This window comes from Nymphalis io, chromosome 3, assembly GCF_905147045.1.
Source record: "Nymphalis io chromosome 3, ilAglIoxx1.1, whole genome shotgun sequence".
NCBI lineage: Eukaryota > Metazoa > Arthropoda > Insecta > Lepidoptera > Nymphalidae > Nymphalis > Nymphalis io.
The window spans coordinates 9,749,060-9,770,107 of NC_065890.1; the positions used below are offsets into that span (position 1 = coordinate 9,749,060).

The 21,048-nt window shown below is 33.1% G+C and overlaps 1 protein-coding gene across 1 annotated transcript in view; it reads right to left on the reverse strand.

Moving 5' to 3' along the window:
* Nucleotides 1–514: 514 nt before the first annotated feature.
* Nucleotides 515–21,048, reverse strand: part of LOC126780728 (T-box protein H15-like) — a 67,012-nt gene continuing 46,478 nt past the window's right edge. The window contains exons 5-6 of the mRNA XM_050505393.1: nt 8,189–8,424; nt 515–2,370 (exon numbers count right to left, since the gene is read on the reverse strand). Of these exons, the coding sequence (XP_050361350.1) occupies nt 2,055–2,370; nt 8,189–8,424 (552 nt within the window). The 3' untranslated portion in view covers nt 515–2,054. The remainder of the gene's footprint in view (nt 2,371–8,188; nt 8,425–21,048) is intronic.

Below are 21,048 nucleotides of genomic sequence, written 5' to 3' on the forward strand. Positions count from 1 at the left end.
AGAGTTATTTTACTGGTGGTAGAGCTTTGCGCAAGCTCGTCTGGGTAGATACCACCCACTCATCAGATATTCTACCGCAAAACAGTAGTACTTGGTATTGTTGTGTTACGGTTTGAAGGGTGAGTGAGCCAGTGTAATTACAGGCACAAGGGACATAACATCTTAGTTCCCAAGGTTGGTGGCGCATTGGTGATGTAAGCGATGGTTAACATTTCTTACATGCCAATGTCTATGGGCGTTGGTGACCACTTACCATCAATTGGCCTATATGCTCATCCGCCTTCCTAATCTTTAAAAAAAATCTGGTTAAGTTATTGGGCACTTAGAATAAAATAAAACAACGGTGTCATTTGTTTAGTTTATTAACACTTAGGGCTGTACCCTGATATGTGTAACTACGATAGCGAACTGCTCACATCATAAAAAAAATATTTTTAATTGTTTTGTTTACAGTATTTAATTTAATATCAATAGGCTACAAAATAAATGCGAATTATATTTTTTTACTCACACTTTATTTAATACAAAATACTTAAATTAGATTAGACTGTTCTATTTTAATGTTTTTTTAAGTTTAATCATACATTAAGACAATTATCAAAAATAATAGTTTGAAATAATAATTAAAATGAAAGCAACACCACAAATAAGTTTTATGGAAGAAATTGTGTGATGTTTTAGTCTTTCCCTTCATTTCCTCTCAATATTAAAATGTCAGGATCAATTTTCTTTGGAGATCTTCAGCTAATATTATAACAGTATATTTAAATGGTTAGACTAGTATAATAAAATGTTTTTTTTTTTAATCTTTTTGTATTCATATATAAATGTGTGAGCAGTGTACGCATAATAATTTCCTCTACAAATTACTTTTTCCAAAATATCTTATTCATTACAAACAACTACGTGACCCCTTATATACAGTGCTTAAACTACAAAAATAATTTAATCAACCACTATACAGTACATACAAGTTTAATTGAATATTTTAAATTGTAGACATTTACAATTATACTAAATATTCCATAAGTTATTTCTACTGTTAAGTTTTTACTGTCATAAAGGTATTATCGTCGTAAAGTATCCGATATATTTCCATTATTGATTAACTCAATTCCTAACTAATATTTATTTACTGAAAATCATATAAAAAACCAGAAAAATTGAATGTTATACAAAAGTTTGACTACTGTGACTTAAAGACTTAGCTGAATTATGTAATATCGTTGTCTTTTTCAAGAGGCAGAAAAAAACGAATTACTTCTTTTACAACTGACATCTTTTTTCAAATTAGTAATACTTAACTTATGAAATATTTCAAATATATCTTTTTACGGCTTATATTATACATGGAATATAAATAGATTAACTTAAAATTTACACTCTTCTATTATATATTATATCACTGTTTTCCCAAAAAATAACATCGAAACAAAATCATAATCAATATAATATTATTTGAATTCTTTAAAAACGATTTCACATAAACGAACTTTGTAGTTTTATTTTTAATCAATCTGTTCTTAATGTTTATTTTAGATATTAGTAAAATTAAAAAGTCAATATAAAACTGGAATGTCTAAGCTTAAAATCAGTTATTGTTATGTAATAGATACTATTTTGTCTAGAATACATTAATCTATAGTTACTTTTTTACCAACTTAAATAAATATTAATTATTTGTTGTTACAAGTACAATTCGATTACGAATTCTTTGGTTATTATTTTTACAACATTACATTTTTTTTTTTAATCTTTATCTGTACATTTTTTGAAATAAGATTTTATTAATAACTTTTTCAAGACTGACACTTAAATGATTTAGAAAAAAATACACGCAGGTAACTGTTTTCTAAATTGTTCTATCTATACAGTTAAAATTATTATTCGGGTAGGAACCTTCAAATTACTAATGTATATCTATAAATAATATTCAATTACACAATTACCTTATATTAAATAGGTACCTTTTAGACTCATAATAACGTCCACAAGTCTTTAACGGTTTTCGAACGTTTTCACAGCACTTTGGATCAAGTTTTTGTCACAATATTTTACATAGGGTGTCTCGGTGACGGTGCGTGCTCCGAACGCGAGGGAGGCGCAGAGGGATGCGCGGGGGGAGGGTAAGGACAGTAACGCAGAGGCGCCGGAGGTTTCTGCAGCCAGAGGTCCGGCGGTAGTGCGAGAGGCTGAGGCCAAGCGGATGGCCAAGCTCGGCCTCCAAGTGCAAGCAACTGTAAGGCAGGTGGAGTCCTTGCCCAAGCTGCTCGTTTCTCTGCTTCCTCGCTTGCATCAGTTGCTCCAGAATAAAGTCGTAGTGGAGATCGAAGCAACTGCTGTTCCATGAGCATTAACTCCATCGGATCTCTGAAGATTAAACAAAATATATCATTAATGATCACGCATTTTAAATTACTGAGTACAAAATTATTAATTGACTCACTCATAATACACGTGAGTAACCTAATTAAGTTCAATTCAATTAATGAAAATAAGTATATTATTTTTAAAGTGTATTTTAACTTCACAATTCATATTTCATCTCAAGTAACTACGAAATTGAAAGATACCACTGAGATGCGAAGACCTACTTCAACAAGTATCATATTATATTAGTATATTCACCTAAAACGCTGCGAATTCTAAGAACATTTCGTTTAGCGCATTCGTCTGTTCGTTAGCTTTCAGCGGGCCATGGTCTATAAAACTGAGTTCGCAGAATGCAGCGGCCACCGCCGGGCCACGTGTTTTCGAATCTCATAAAACGTTATTATACTCGCGAACTTAACTTATAAATACAACACAGATCATGATATCCGTCGTGTCAAAGCGTTACGTCCTTTTGTATCTTACGTTTTGCATCATTGAAAATAAAAGTTCCGTCCTAAATCAATTACCATAAGAAATTTATACTATATATGTTACACAAAACATCGATAATAGCTTAAATTAACGATGGTTGTGTTATGCAATCGTGAGAAAACTCATTCAACTTTTAGTAAACAGTTATTACTTCGTTGAAATATATTTCCGAATGCTGAGTTAACGAGGCGAGCACGTCCCGAGCCTTTAGTGCGTGATACTCTTTATAGATTCCAGGAGGCTGTCGCCACCACCGTGCTTCCCGCTAGCACGCTATTTCTGCACAGCAAAACTATTCTAACGATCTCGTAACAGATCAGGCCCGCTCAATAAGAATGGAACAGGTTATTCCATGCGAACGCGCCTCAGATACTATCTCGAATGGTGTTATTAACGGCCTGTGCGTTTTGAGATATGAACTGAGTGGTAAATGAGCGTGACGATGTAGCTGACTCGAGATGGGGCTCAAAATTGGCATGACATCACGAGATGCCGTGTCGAATTTAATCTATCACCGGCGCGGCCGGAGGCGCCGGCTCTCGGTATTAAAACAGGTAGTGCCCACACATGATAACCGAAATATACATTTTTTTATTAGAAGCCTTAATTCGTACAGAAAGGATAATGGCGGGTGTTAATGTTATAGCTGCCTCGTATCATCTCACGCATCTTCTCACACATTACAGTAACATGCCCTAATAGACCTTGATATTAAAACTTATTATGGAGTGTTAAGTTTCTGTTGCGTTTTTATAATATTTTGATTTATCGATCATTATTTTCAATTGATTATCTGTTTTTATTACTTTTTTCAAGTTAATATATGAAGTTATGAACTTTTATTTTGATGAAATATTTAAGTCGTCCTAAAGTTTTAACTACGAAGGTAAATTAGATTTACCTACTACTACTACATCTGACCAGACCTAAGTTCAACATATAAAAAACATTTGCGTCAAAGATATCATTAAAATTAAAAAAAAAAGTTATATATACCTATTTAAATATATATTTTTTTTATTTTTCGATGATGACAATTTTAATCCAGTGATAAGTGTAATGCCAACACTATACTTATTATAATTCTAAGCGGAGTGTGAGGATATTATGTTATGTCGTTTCGGGTGCTATGGGGGCGTTAATGGGGTATTTATTATGATCTCGGTATCAGCGGTAATAGCCAACTCTCGCCGGCAAATTACAGGGCGGCGCTCTAAGAGGCCACGTAGGTATGGACTGCAGGTATCGACGCCAAGAACGATTTTACGATAAACACAAAACATCTTACAAAAATATAAATTATTATAACACGTATGCATAATTCATTGACGTCTATTTCTTTATGTTAGGCCTACCTCTCAATAAAGCCTAATTATATGTCACTTAGTGATAACGTCAACAGTTTTCTAGATGAACAGCACTATTAGTTAATTATCGGAATCTGTTCAACATTCATTAATCAGTACCGAACTACGTATATTACTTTAATTTTTACTTGAATGAATAAGTAATAAATGAATAATTTTTTATAGAAAAAAAAATTGTGTTTCATTATATTATATATACCTACTTATATATATTAAATAATAACAGCATTTTGTTTATGTACTGAAGTGCTTAATATTATTGTTTTGAAAGCAGACATAAGGCTTATGAATGTTCGTATGACTAATGACAATCAATTTAAGAAAAATATAGCTATGAAATATTTCTGGGTGTTAATCTAAATGACCGCCAAACCTAGTCCTGATTATGAGGGCGTTTTGTTAATTAATACCTGAAAATAATATTCCCACACTATGCCAATTTATCATACTTATTCTCAGCTCAATTTCGGACGTCAGCAGAGGAAGTCATTAAGGCTCAGTTCGTTTAGTTTTAAATGACGTAATTTTTCTTTATGTTATATTGTTTCATGGTTGATAATATAAGATTAAATTGATTTCTGGACGAAATGCATTGTTATAAAATACAAATTTTACCTTTTACCCTCAATTTTGAAACATTTTACATCTTGGAATTAGTTTGAAACTTATCTTATATGTAATAGTATAGACATATAATATGAGATGTATATTTTATTTTCAGAGAACACTTACACGTGACAGATGATGATGATAATGATGATGATGTATAAAACTTCGATAAAAACAAACGCAACATTGCAAATAGTTAAATCAACATTTAAATATTTGCAATGTTGCGTCCTCAACAAATTTTATTTGAAAAACTTTTATTAAGTATTTTTTGTTTCGTTTAGAAATTGAGTCAAAATAATTTATATAATGACAGTTCTGCACGGGCATTCTCTATGAGATGCGGTCGAGCGGGCACTTGGACTGAATTACGAGGCTATAATATTCGTTCACGAGCCTACAGAAGCCAGCTGACTAATAAATATACCTACTCAGATTTAGTACAGGTGGACACAAAAAATAATATATATTTTTTAAATTATTAAAATAAAAATTATTCGTATTATGGATCCATTAAAAAAAAAACACTATCGATTCAATTTGAAAATATTTATCACCAAATTAATATGCACTCTTCGCAAAATTAAGTTCCAATCATAACTAATTCGTATAAAAAAATAATTAATACTTATTTCTTTCAATTATCTTTCACTTAGATGTTAGAACGGTAGCGGGCGGAGGAAGGTAATGCATAGATAGCATCTCGAATTAGCCGTCAATCACGAGTGAACTATCATCGCGCTGTATCAATTAATACGAATCAGTAGCACATAGTGACGCGCCCGAGATTACGTTATTAATAGGTTCAATAAACTACTCCTCATTTCAACTCAGATCTACCTCAACCAACGAACTGCTTTCAAATTTATCCGACATTTCAATTTGTTTATGATATTTTTTTCCTAATGAATGCATTAAAAAGACATCTTTGATGTCGAGAGTATCAGCCACATCTACCACATATGTAGGTAACTAAACTTAGTAACACGACTCGTACTATTGAAATATAGGTAGGTTTAAATTTATAAAATGTTTTTGCTCATTTCGCGACGGTTGAACACGAATCGTTTTGAGCACGTTATGCCGTGGAACCGGTCCGTGCATCACACCGACGATGGGCAGATAATAGAAATGCGCTTTAATTTGTCGTTTAGGGCATAATGAGGAGTGAGCCCTGTGATTACGCGCGCCGACGCCGCCGGCTCGCGCGCTGTTGACGTGCGCTGTTTCCACACGCCGCACCCGCCCACATCTCGTAACCGCATATCCTCGAACGTGTAAACTCGAAATCGCCTACATTTGTTACACACGACTTTGAAATCGACGCGAGTCGAGTGCGAAATGAGAAACAAAGGTAGTGCTCCTCATGGGAACGCCTGCGATTAAGGCCTCCGGCAAATTCTCGCCTCGCACCGGACGGCTCAACTTAAAAGTAATGAGTGGAAATCAGAATTATACGGAGCGTTTTAAAATCGCATTCATAACCCGTATTTATGGGTGTAAATATTGTCGCCATCGGTTAATGGACGTCTGTGGAACTTTAATTAGGAAAAATACTTTTACACCTTTTAAAACTACATTGAATTTTAATAAAGTATATAGTATTCTTTCTATAATAATATTTCTATAAGAAAATTCCAATCGCAAATATTTTATCTGTGATATTCCGTTATTATATATAGCTCTTTAACTTATAACCGTACCGTACCGTAACAGCCTGTGAATGTCCCACTGCTGGGCTAAAGGCCTCCTCTCCTCTTTTTGAGGAGAAGGTTTGGAGCTTATTCCACCACGCTGCTCCAATGCGGGTTGGTAGAATTCACATGTGGCAGAACTTCAGTGAAATTAGACACATGCAGATTTCCTTACGATGTTTTCCTTCACCGTAAAGCACGAGATGAATTATAATCACAAATTAAGCACATGAAAATTCAGTGGTGCTTGCCCGGGTTTGAACCCACGATCATCGGTTAAGATTCACGCGTACTTACCACAGGGCCATCTCGGGTTTTTATACTTTAACCGCTACGGCTTTTAACTTATAACATTATTGGGAAATTAATTACAGTAACAGTAACAGCCTGTTAATGTCCCACTGCTGGGCTAAGGCCTCCTCTCCCTTTTGAGGAGAAGGCTTGGAGCTTATTCCACCACGCTGCTCCAATGCGGGTTGTTAGAATACACATGTGGCAGAATTTCAATGAAATTAGACACATGCAGGTTTCCTCACGATGTTTTCCTTCACCGTCAAGCACGAGATGAATTATAAACATAAATTAATTAAATCTTTAAACGTTTCATTCATAGAATTAATAAAAAATATGTTTTTATATTTGTATTATTAACTTAACATTTTTCATACTCTCCAAACTGATTGCAGCACGCACAGCAAGCTTAGAGGTAGAACATTATGTAAACATTATAATTATAAATTATCATAACATTATCAATTACTTGTCACAGACTTGACCAACGTTCGCTATCGATAAATTTGTTTAAAATAATTCTTGTCGTGAGATAAATGATCTAGCGACACGTAAATAGCGAATAATCAGTCATATTTGTATTTTGCTAATGATCATTCATAATATTATTTAGTTAAATATGTCAATATCGAAAGTAGTCACAAGTCGTGCCCTAGATTTATTACTAATAACAAATGTCATGGAAAATTCAATATAAATAATTACTAGCTAAACCTTAAACGAAGTCTAATATTAATTTAATATTAATAAATGCGATATAAAAGTATAAAAATAAAATAATCTTAACTATAAAACTTTTAAATTAGAGCAACATCAGATTCGCCATAAATTCCGAAATATTTTATAGCCATAATCTTATTTTGCGAGTCGATTAAGCTGATACGGGATAACAACGGGCACTCCAATCGGCATTGAACATAGTATCAGCTGCAATCAGATGAAGCGAGTTTTTAATCTTTTATTCATAAAAGCCGCCGCTCAAATTGCAGGGCGGTCGACCTAATGCCTTTCAACTGTTGCTAATAACCTGCCAATTTATCAAACTCGCCTGCAGCGCCGCAATCGGCTAACAGTCGGCTGTACTATAACACGTGGCCGCGTCCGTCATTCTTGCGTTGGTCTGAGTAATAGGTGATAATTTTAGCAAAAAATCGCTTTCGTAATTACCTTAATAGCAGATTGTACGCGTCTAAAAATAACTTACTTAAAGATCTCATATACAGCTGTTCGTCAAACATTATTTAAGGTAGAGGAAGTCTAATTGAATATATACGTATATCTTAAAAATCATAATATAGAATTAAAACAAAATATATGTATAAAAAGTTCAGAAATTCAGGTAGGTACTATACAAAATCTTACCTGTCAAAATCAGTAAGTCTAGACGAATCTCGAAAGCCTTTAGCGAAAGGATTCGAATCTATCTTTAGTTTGGTGATCAGTTGGTTTTGGTAAGCTGTGACCGCAGTAAATACAGTCTCCGGGAACACGAAAGTTCTATGCTGTTCTCTCGATAAATCAGTGATGAGGCCACCTCCTTCACGCACCTTCACAAGGTGTATCCTCGGCTGGTATCGATGCATAGAGTTCAGGACTATCTGTAAGAGAAGAAAAATGTATTTGTAATAATGATTGTCTTGTCGACAACTTTTATAATATCTTCTATATTGACGTTTACTATTATAATATATTTGTAATTTTTATTTATAAAAGAAAGCAGACGAACTGGCAAATGGACCATCTCAGTGCGGGCAATTCCATCTGAAGATATTGGCATTTATTATATTAACCGTTCTTTACACAATCAATGCCCTGCAAACCACTAATCTAGATTGTATGCTCCTTGTGGTTGTAATTATACTGGCTCCCTTACTTTATGACTGAATACATTTTCTTATTTATATAAGTACCTAATAAATTTATAATTTCATTATTTATTGTGTTTTAAGACAGATAACTACTATCAGTTTCAATAATGATAAAGTTTTATTTTATTAGATATATTTCCATGATAATTGACATTTTTTAAAATCTTTTTTTTTTTTCTATAGGTACAGATAAGACAAGATCGGTTATGTAGGTACTCGTTCCATAGATAAACTATCGATGATAAAAGAATACTAGCTTACGGTCTTCCGAAAACTGTGATGAAGATGCTATTTTATTGTTAAATTAATTAAATTTATCTACTTAATGATAGTGTTGGTGATTTCTCATCGCTACATTGTAATTAATTGGCCGATGTGACGCGCGATAGCCGACACTCGCCGCTGATGGTATAATTAACGTTCGTTAATTAATTTGACTGCCTACTTACTTTTATTACATAATTGCGTTTTTCAAGAGTGCCGATTCATTGTGGATTCGTTTGTGTTTATAATAATGTTATCTCTATTACAATGTTACGGGGTTTCTAATTAATTCTGTACTTCCGTTTCTTTCTGTACTTAAATTTATTTTTCGGCCTAAATCTTCAGATAAATGTAACATGCATTCGTCGATTCAGTCGTTTAACTGTGTTCTTTATTTTCTTATTAGTATTTTTTTCGTAATTAAAAATATGCCTACTTTAAAATTGTATATATATACATATCATTTACGTAATTAATTAAACGAAAAGATGAGTAGGTAGTATTTAGCGTCAGATTTAAGATATTTTAAATAAACTAAAGATAAAAAACAAACATGATATATGTAGGCATGAAAATGATAATATTAATTTATCTACGCCGTCATCGAGGCAAAGCGGGCGTGGCTCGTGTCATTACAGAACCTCTAATTTCCACACCTGCGACTAAATGAGTAATCGCCGAATTCAGTCTCTTCAATGCATTCATCAACACAATAAATACATAGAACTGATCAAAACAAATATCTAATATATTTGATATCGCAAGTAACAAATATATTAGATATTATATTATATAGTTCTATAACAGTATGGAGAGTGATTTACTTTACATCATTTAGAAACTATGTGAAATATATGTTACCCTAATTAATAAAACGAATTATCTCCAGAGTTATGCAGAATGAATGCTTGTTTTTTATCTAGTAGCCAATACATTACATAGGTATCTCGACCTACACGAACCTTAAAAAGGTTGTTGCAAATAAGTTTAATTACAATATAAAAAGTAGATATATCTACTTAAACATTTACCTTGGTTTCATTACAAACGCTTAAAAATCTATGAACATCATATCATAACAAAAGAAAAAACACTCGCATCATTCATTCAGTCATTTAATTTTATCCTGGCAAATATAATAATTGTTACAATTGTGAAAAAAAATGTCAGATTGAGAGTTGAGGTCTTTACTTAAAAATAATTTATATCTCGCTAGTATTTGCCCGCGGCTTCGCTCGCGTATAATGAGGGAAGGAGCAGGTATTAAGTAAAAAAGTACCCAAAGTCCTTCCTTGGGGTTCAAGCTTCCCTCATATCAAATTTCATGAATATCGGTTCAGTGTTTAAGCCGTGAAAGCGCAAGAGACAGACAGAGTTACTTACGCATTTATAATATTAGTATAAATTGCATCGTTTTAAATACCTACTCCTCAATTTAACATAATGATTCAAAGATTAGCCATGTTATTAGTTTCAGTTTACTGGTGGTAGAGCTTTTTGCAAGCTCGTCTGGGTAGGTACCACCCAGTCATCAGATATTCTACCGCAAAACAGCAGTACTTGGTATTGTTGTGTTCCGGTTTGAGGTTCCGGAGGAGGAGGTTTGAGGGAGCCAGTGTAATTACAGGCACAAGGGACATAACATTTCAGGGTGCATGTCAGTCACTTCCACGTGGTGCACCCTGGGCAACGGGGTCGACCAGCAATCCGATGTTTTTTCCGGAATGCTTCTCGACCGCGGCTGAGACTGACGCGGTGGAAGTGTCGCGGGCCGCTCCTGGTACTTCTCTGTTGCGCAGAGTGGACCAGTGAGCGGCTTCGTGGCAAGTGGGAGGCCTCCGGGGTCCTTTTGGGCCGCCGGAGAGAGGAGGAGTTGGTCTCCGGGGTCCTTTCGGGCTGTCGGAGACAGGAGGAAGGAGTAGAGGAGAAGGGAGAGGCGGGTTCGCCCAGTTTCGGTGTCGGTGCTGGGTGAACGGACTTCGGTCACCGCCTTCTCAAATTCGTTTCCCCATCCAGGCGTCAGCCTGTGGTGGGACCGAGGGCCTTGCCTTCACCGGCCGGGCCAAGAGGAGACAACCTCAATAAAAAACAACCGGTGGGTCGCTCACCCAAAGCGATGGCCGCAGGCGGGGTTGCGGTGGTGTGCTAACGCGTTCCCGTAACCCCGCCACCATACGATGAGGAGGAAACGAGGAGGTTTTAGTGGGTAGGACGGTGGCCTTCTGCCCCGTGAGTCCCACATACCCGTCCCGGTCGTGTCCAGGCGGCAGGCGTAAATGCCTTTCCTCCTCGAAAAAAAAATAAAATAAAATAAAGGGACATAACATCTCACTTCCCAAGGTTGATGGCGCATCGGTGATGTAAGCGATGGTTAACATTTCTTACAATGCTAATGTCTATGGGCGTTGGTGACCACTTACCAGCAGGTGGCCCATATACTCGTCCGCCTTCCTATTCCATAAAAAAAAAAATATAATTAATATTGCGTAAATCCTTCATTTACAATATATTAAACATTTAATTGCCATTGCATAACTGTTTTTGTTGAACAGTTTCGCTTTTGCTATTGGCATAGCTAATCTGTTCGCAAATTACATTTACATCTCATATTAGGCAAATATATTTTTTAATTTGTTCAGGTCTGCTTTAACATACCTACGTGTATTGTGCCCAATATATTTTACAGACTACAATTCCATTGAGAGAGAGAGTTCCAGAGAGGAGGAGCTACCCAATGCTCTTGTTGTAAAAACAAAAAATACAGATTATTAGGAGATTTATATTTTTAATAAAATCACAACCAATACCTTGATGTGTCTGTATTGTCATACATAGCAATTACAGTTCGCATATTATTTAATCTTCAATATATTTAAATTTCTTAACGAACCTACTTATCTACATTTTATTAATGTAAGTAAATCTTAATGTTTCTTTTACGATGCATTAATGGATGTCTTGACCTACATGTTCGCAATTTCCCTGAACTGTTTTGTAAGTTTCAAATATATAAATATAATAAATAATAAATAAAACATTGACTAGATTGGTGATTGTTTTAAATTAAACCAAGTACCTTACCTAAGGGTTTTTCAGCCTTATAAGCTAACATACTACCTAATATAGCTAACAGAATCAGCACAAGTGAATTATCTTACATATTTAACTATTTGTCTCTTATCAAATTTTTGAATTACTGGAATTTACAATAACTAAAAATAAAGTTTATATTTATTTCGTTACATAATTTTCACATATATAAACAAACATGACGCACAGAGTAAATAAGTAGGTATATAAAGTTTATATGCCTTTCTTACTCGAATGTAGGTATAACATAAGTATCAGTTACTTACGTAGATAAATCTGCAATAATCATTGAGTATTTCAAATAGAGTGAACACTTATTACTGTATTATAGACATACGTTTTGATAGAGCATTATAATAGTATTACGTACCTACGCAGGCGACGACACTGCTAAAGGGATGTACGGACGCCCTTTCTTACATTAAGTGTTTCAAAAGATAGTAAGCTTTAATTCTTTAAGAATAAAGTAATATATGGCGTAGCGGTAACCGCAGAGCTATAATTGCGGTGGGGGGCGTTGGGAGGGCCGTGGGGAGGAGCGGTATGGCAGACGGAGGGGGACACATCGCTCCAGACCGTCGAGCAGGCAAGACATCTTAATATAATATGGCAACATTTTTTGGTACTTACCCGGTAACTATAATTATTTTATTATTCTATTATCAATTGTGGAATAGTTTTAATACATACTGACATTGAATTGGAAGTATTGTTTCTTTTCAATAAATTATAATAAGGTAACCTAACCGAAACGGTAAGCAATATAAATAGTGCCAAATTAAACTATTTTATTATTTATGTACCATAAAACGGAACAAAAGTTTTTGTAATAATTATTATTAAAAAAATAATATTATTATTGAGTAAATATATAATTTGTAAATAATATACAAAATACTATCTACTTGCACAAAAACTACACTTCTATACAATCTTGCTATATGTTTTCCATTAAAAAACTGTCAATTTCGAATATATATTTGTAAAATCCTTTTACGTTATCTGTATCTTTTGAATATGGAATGCATAAACGATTCGACCGGGCACGACCGGGCCCGAGCCGTCAATAAGCCCCGCGTCGATATTTCGATTAGCGCGCGAGGCCGCGGATTACGACGGATTTTCGCCTCCGCACCACCACGACGACAAATTACCCCATTTGTACCTACCTACCGCGCACAGGCGATGCAAACCTGCTATGTTATCATTTAATCTGATATTCAATTATCTAACAGAAGTTCCATTTTTTTATTTCTGCTCAACTAACTCTTATATCTGCTTAACATACATAGAAGTTTTAATATCCATAATTATCTGTATTATAGCAAATATCTAAAGAAATATTTAATATTGTGTAAATTAAGAATCCTTAAAATAAAAATAAAAATGTATCTATTAACTCAAACAATAAAAAGATCCTAATTAAAGTTTAAGGTGAAACAATTCATTATAATACTATACAGTATAACTATTAATAAAAACATAATGGCTTTACAATGCCTAGATCAAAGGTTGGTATGAAAATTGAATAAAAATAAAACCGTATATGACCTCAAATTACTTTTTATATTTCCTTTGCGTTTTAATTCCACCTTGATACTTTCAATTTTGAAGTACTCGTATGAATACAAATTAATCATAGAGAACAAGGCCGCTAACTTTACAAAACGATAATTATCATCCAACAATAATGATTAAGTGGTTACAAAAACAAATATTGATATTAATTTATGAAAATATTAATAAACATAGATACTTATTTATTATTATTTATAAAAAAAAAAATGTTACTCAAACTGTCATTTACCCAATAAAAATAATGGATATATTTATGCAAACATGGTGTGTCCATTCAATACAAGATGTCAACAGATTCGACGTGGTGTTGGCGTGGGCGTGCACAATCGCGCTCTTAAATCCGTTCAAATATATTATTGGCATTTTATTACTTTAAAATGATCGTTACAGTTTTATGTTCGCTATACATGGAGTTAAATATATAAAACCATGCAAACATATAGTTTTAATAAAATTAATGTTAGCCCTATAAATTGACATACGGCAGATGTCCTTTAAAAACGTGTAAATATTTCGTTATACAAAAAAAAATACGTTGGGATATTATTGACAATCATAGATACAAGTTAAAGAAGTGTACACTTTTAAGTTAATATAAAGTTGATGAGTGTACTAACTTTCGAGGTATCTGCAGTTTTGTACAACGGCTTAGCAGACGAACAAAACGACAACCGCGGTGTTTCTACAACATATAGAATAATATTATTTTATACATACTGACATTGAATTCGAAGTATTGTTTCTTTTCAAATAAACCGAAAGTTTAGTGAAATTGAAAAATATATATATATATATATATATATATATATATTATAATTATTTCTAAAAGTATTCACTCTCTTCAAAATAATCATTATTTTGTCGAAATTATTAAAAGTCATTATTATCAATTATAGATAAACATCTTTTATCGATATTATACACTTTTACTTTCTTTTGCGTAGGTGGTACATGCCACAGTACGTATAAAGTTCGCATTGGCTTCAATTTATTACTTAATATTGTGCGCGATTGTCCGATAACATCATTGAGGTTAAGTCAACATCAGCGGTAAGCGATGAAAAATGATGCTTTAAAGTAGCGGATTTCTCGCTCTTTTTATTAGGCTTCAAACGTAACATGGCAAAATAAAGAAAATATGTAACATTTATTTAAAACTAACTTCTTCTTAAACTTATTGACAAAAACGTACTTTTTACTAGTTTTGTAAAAAAAGTAGGTAACTAAATATTTCTGCTTTCTTGGACAATTTCGAGAAGTAAAATTTCTTAAGATAGTTTTGTTGTAGCTGATCAAGTTTGCCACAATTAGATATACCTATAGCCATACATAAAACGTCTATCTGAAACTAAAATTTGTTCATGTATTCACGTATCTCGTATTTACTTATGTAATTCTGGGAACAATAAACTTCCTCATCATAAAAAAATACTAACTACAATATATTTTATTTAGTATACAATTTCATTGAATTGAATAAACCTTTGAAAATAATAGATACTCATATTTATATTATAGCTGATATCCATGTAACTGCATAAGACAGCTGTTGATGATTAATATTTATTTGACTCAAGTGTTTTCACAATTTATTAAATATTTAGACTAAATTCATTTAACATTTTCAACACATTGTGCTTTTAAACTCATTAATGATTTCATCCGGGTTATAAATAAAACTGGTCTAATATTAAAATTTTGTTAATATTTCATATTAACGATATTAAGATGTCTAGATTTTAATGTGTTTATATTATATTTATTTTATATTCACGTTACGAGTTAATTGGCGTCTAATGTCAAGGTAGTATTTTACTTGTTTAACAATACTTATTGTAGGTAATATAAATCATAAGAATATATTGATCTTAACCTCTGGTTCGCGGGTTTAATATCTCCGACGGTAACAATTATTCGGTTCTGTTTTTTAAATATTTTTTTAATAATTTTTCTAATAAATTAAAACAAAATAGAGGGCATTTTAAGCAGCAGCGAGTTATTAAAATACATTTGTGTTTGTAAAGGAAAAATAAGTGTAGCATTGGTCTTATTTGGGTGTCTCTATTGTTTCTTCGGTCTGTATTTTACATACAGCAACATTTAACATTTACTCTTCGAAAAGAAAGTACGACTGATGCGTTAGTTTACGTGGATCTGTGTTAAACGTGAAATCCCTGTGACGTACGATGGACTTTCACAATGTTACCTCTGCCTTATAACATTAATTAAAAGATCCTTGTTTTAGCTTAAGTAAGCTATTACAAATGTTGCTTTCTCAAATTGTAAATACATAAAAAACGATTACTTTCTGATAAAGTGACCAGTAACTAAGGAATTATTTGCAATGTGACGGTTAACATTAGAAATAAAATGTTTGTTTCGTTTGTCAGATCAACGGACTGAAATATTTTTCATAGAGTATTATAGACCAGAGAGTGATATCACTGGGCTCCATTTTGAAAGGGAACAATACGTGGTAATAGAACCATTTGGAAGTATACTATAAACTTTTCAATTAAAATTTCGTTTTGTTTTGTTTCGAAACGCTAAGGCTTCTACTAACCGCAGAATTCACCCAAATTCTATTAGTAGTGATTCTTCTGGGTATTCCATAAAACCGGGATTGAAATTCATTCTAAAAGGATAAACTTTTTCATGTAACTTTTCCTAATTGTGTTACAATTATTTCATTTCAAGTATGGGTGATAATACACTTCCTTCACTCTTATATATAAGAATGGATATTGGTACCTTTGTGTGTTTTAGATTATTTGTCTTCAACAATCTTTAACCGATTTCTCTTAAAGTTGACACATACTCGCATATGTAATAATTTATGGAAAATATTTTATACTATTCACTTTGTTGTTGTGTTTTAAGCGTGTAGAAAGTATCAGCGGAAGTCATAACGGATATAAGTTAACAAACAAAATTAAAGAGGCATTGCAACGTCGTCCAATACTTAATGTATAATACGTTACAATTCGAAACGTTTCATTTATTTATTTTATTTAGTATTCATTTATATTTACAATGACATAACTCCCCTTTACCATTTCCTAAGAAAACAATAATAATGAAACTTAGCAAAAAAGCTCGATCTTAAATTATAACCCATCGTTGCTTAATTTTATTTTATGATTATTTTCATTTTAAAAATATATCTATACATCAACACCAAACCTAACACGACTTATTCGTGTTAGGTTTTAAAGAAATTCCACGGTAGCATGCGAAAGCGATCCCGTGGCGCTCCTCGTTAAGACGGAAAAGTTACCGCTGGTTTTTTAGTGGGTATTCCGATGTCCGGGGCGCACTCGGCGCTTTGGACACCGGCGAGTTCCACATACCCCCCCCCACCTACTGTTCCCGTGGGGGAAACGCGTAATGCGTTTTTCCAGCGATAAAAAAAAAGAAATTACATCATAAAAATAAACTGACATATAACTATCATATGAACAGTTATAATAATGCATTGATTACGATAAAGACTTATAAAACATACGATAATATATTTGAAAGTATAAAGGAAGTTTCAAGTCTTACTTTTCCTTAAAATGTTTGTTATTTAAGTAAACAAAACTCACGTGTCTATTAAAAAATCAATACTATTTAGTATTTTGTTATATTGAATCGTTTGAATTATGTACAACCAATGTATTGGAGACGATCCATTCACAACTTTATTATGGGATACCGTTCACCTTTTTCATAAATATTCATGAATAATATTATGACACATTATGATAAATCCGACTGCTTAATAAGCATAATCTATTAATTTTAAGCAAACAACCTTTTGGATGTAATAATCGTACGCACACAACGACGTAAAAGTTTTGAAATTATTACTTAATAATTTCGGTTTATAATTGAAATAAAAATGCTATTAAATTTATTATAGACTTCTGCATATGGAATTTATTTTTTTACTTATTTTACAGAAGAAGTTATTTTTTAATTCAAATCTTAGTATCTTATATTATCACGCCTTTCTTATACGAAAAACAAATAGTTTAAGAATATAATAACTCTGTACTTCTTCTTCTTTGTTCAAACCCTCTTCCCAGTTCAGCTGGGGTCGGGTCTCCTTGTAGATCTGCGCCAGAGAGCTCTGTTCTGGGTTGTCTGTGTAGTCAGATTCTCTTTCTGGGCCTCTTTTTGTATGTTTGACCACCAGGTTGCGGGCGGTCGCTCTCTTCCCCGCGGTCAGTCCGGGATATTTAATATAATAACTCTGTACATATAATATTAAATACTAAAATATTACATCAGTAAGAACATATTTTACACATAAAACTCGCAGTACTGTCGACTATAATGTATAAAAGATAAAGTAACCCAAGCAAAATCTTAATCATTTAAACCACTGCAAATATATCTGATATTAAAATGACGCTATAAATAAATAATCCAAATACCCAAAACATGTAGTAACAAAAACCATAGCAAAACCGGTCCTTATTTGTGTTCTGAGTTCACAGCAAGTCTCGATTAACGAAAAGTAATATTGTTTTAACATCAAAAAAGACAAAACAGAAAAAAGATTTTATTTGCTAATTAAATTTAAGGTTCGATTAGACATAAGATTAATTTGTAAATGGTGTTTCATTTAGAAAATAGATCATAATATATAATAGTCTAATCATAAATTCGTTTAAGACATTTTTTTTGTAAAGGTTTTTTTTTAAAGAATAGGAAAGCGGACGCGCATATGTACCACCTGATGGTAAGTGGTCACCAACGCCCTTAGACATTGGCATTGTAAGAAATGTCAACCATCGCTTACATATCCAATGCGCCACCAACCTTGGGAACTAAGATTTTATGTCCCTTGTGCCTGTAATTACACTGGCTCACTCACCCTTCAAACCGGAACACAACAATATCAAGTACTGCTGTTTTGCGGTAGAATATCTGATGAGTGGGTGGTACCTACCCAGACGAGCTTGCACAAAGCACCAATACAACAAGTAACAATGATTACATATGTAAACCTGGTTGGCTTAGATTGATTCGTAACTTTTATATTATGATAGTTTATAGTTTGACGCGTAATCGCGTAAAGCAACGGAGTTTAGGTATGTATTTCGATTTAAACGTTTTATGTAAAATCTTTTAATTTTTATAAATAACAAAGACAATTTTATAGTCATCAACATGAAAAAAACGACTTTTAATTTAATATAGTAGTCACAAAGTATTAATCTTCTAAATAAAAGTGAAAGTTAAAAGTTAAAATATGAAACGTCCTTAAAACTGTTTACCCAAACATACAATTTGACGGTATTTTTAGAGATGCCTATTACAAAATATATTTTATTATAAATTAATTTAACAAACGCATGTCTATTTTAACGATGGGTGACGAAACGGTACAAGTACGGACGCATGGATCGCTAGGCTCGATATTGATTGTAATATAATAAATATTTAGCCATATATGTTTAAAAGTATGTAACGGCTTACATATCCCACTGCTGGGCTATGGTCTCCCCTTTTTTGTGGAGAAAGTTTAAAGCTTCTTCCACCCAGCAGTTCCATTGGGTTAATAGAATATCTGAAAACTATGGCCTACCTATCCCTTTATTTCAGTCTTTTAATTTAATTTTTAATTTATTTCAGTTTACTAGCAACCCACCGTGGGTTGCTAGTAAAAATAAAAACACATAATTCCTACGTAACGGTACAACTATTCTACACTATTCTTCATTTAAATTTTAATGAATTTTACGTGAAATTTTCGTGTTTATGCATATTTAATCAAATTCAAAAAATTTTAGTGGTTGTATTCAATTTGCTCAACATATATTGTTGAGTTACTAAAATCCTTGCATACATTTACATTTTTATCAGTAACATTCATTAATAATGGTTTTTACGTAGGTACGTTACGTACGTATTAATTAATGATACTATTTTTATACTTAGAACCGAAATAGCTCAGTGGATAAGAATCATGAATCTTAACCGAAGGTTACAGGTTCGAATCCGGAAAAAGAATGATTACATTTTCATATGCTTAAATTGTTAAAATAAATCTACCACTCCGAAGTAGAGCTGTGAGCTGGAATAATCTGCAAATTTTTCCCTATATATTTTAATTAGTCCGGCGGTGGGACATTTACACGCAATTATTACTTCACTCCGTCTTTATCAAAGTGAATATATACATTTTTATGATAATTTGTTATTAAAATAAATCACCAATCGAAGCGACGACAAGACATTTTAAATTTCTTATTAGCTCATTACTAAACCAATTCCAAATGCCAAGTTACGCTCAAATCCGGTAGCTTTTGTTATTAAAATGATAAAAGTTAACGAGGGTTAATTTTATATGACATTATCTTAAGTCTTACTAAAGATAATTGAGAAACAGGACGTGCACATTTTACCGAAATACACAATGAAAAAAAAAATATTAAGAATTATCAAACGGCCCTTTAACGCTTTATCCGTCAAAAAAATCAATTTACAAACGCATCCAGCGTGAGTAATCGAGGCTACTTAATTAAACTTTAAACGTTGAAATACATTTAAAAGCTAAGAAAAATAAAAAGGCAACCGAACGGTGCGCGTTCATCATAAAACATAGGTAGCAATAAAATATATTCAAATAAAATGTTTGCTCGTAAAGAGAGTGACACGAGCAGTCGAGTGAAAAAGCGGTAAATCGCCATACGCATACTAGAGGAGCTCGTCGCGTCGGCCGTCACCCGGGGAGCTACGATAAACGTCACCTCGGAATGAAAAAGGAGAAGTGTATTAAATAATAATCGGTGCCTGGCATGCTTGGACGCGAACCCGTGCTGGGTTCCGTGTACTATTTTACTATATAATTATTTTATACCTTATTATTAAAAAGTATTTGTAAAATTAAATATTTTTAATATAATTTATTTCTTGATTCAGCATTTTTGTTTTATAATTTCGTCGCATAAATACTCGTAACTGAACCCTAAAACTCCGTTTGACATAAAATAGTACGAGAGAAAAAACAAATACGGCTACAAATTGAAGTGAGAAATGCGTTGTCGCTGCGGACGCCCCCCGCGAGGCCGGTCCACTCGCGTTATGACCAGCATCTCAAAGGGTATCATTACAAGGTTTGATTAATACGCAAGTTCCTATCATTGGCATCGCGTCATAACGACAGTCAAGGCTCATAACTCTGCTAAATGAGCTCACTTCTCCACGCTCAGAACGAACGTGTATTTGCATACAATACATGGAACTACCAGTTCCCTACTTTTACCATTAGACCGCATTCCACTTCATAGCATCGACGTCTAACGGCAGCTAGTTGTGAGATAATTATTATTAATGTATTTAATGTGTTAATGGCCAAAACAAGATAATATATAAAAAAGAGGAATACATAAAAATTTCATTTAATATCGCGTATTCTTTTCATAGCGA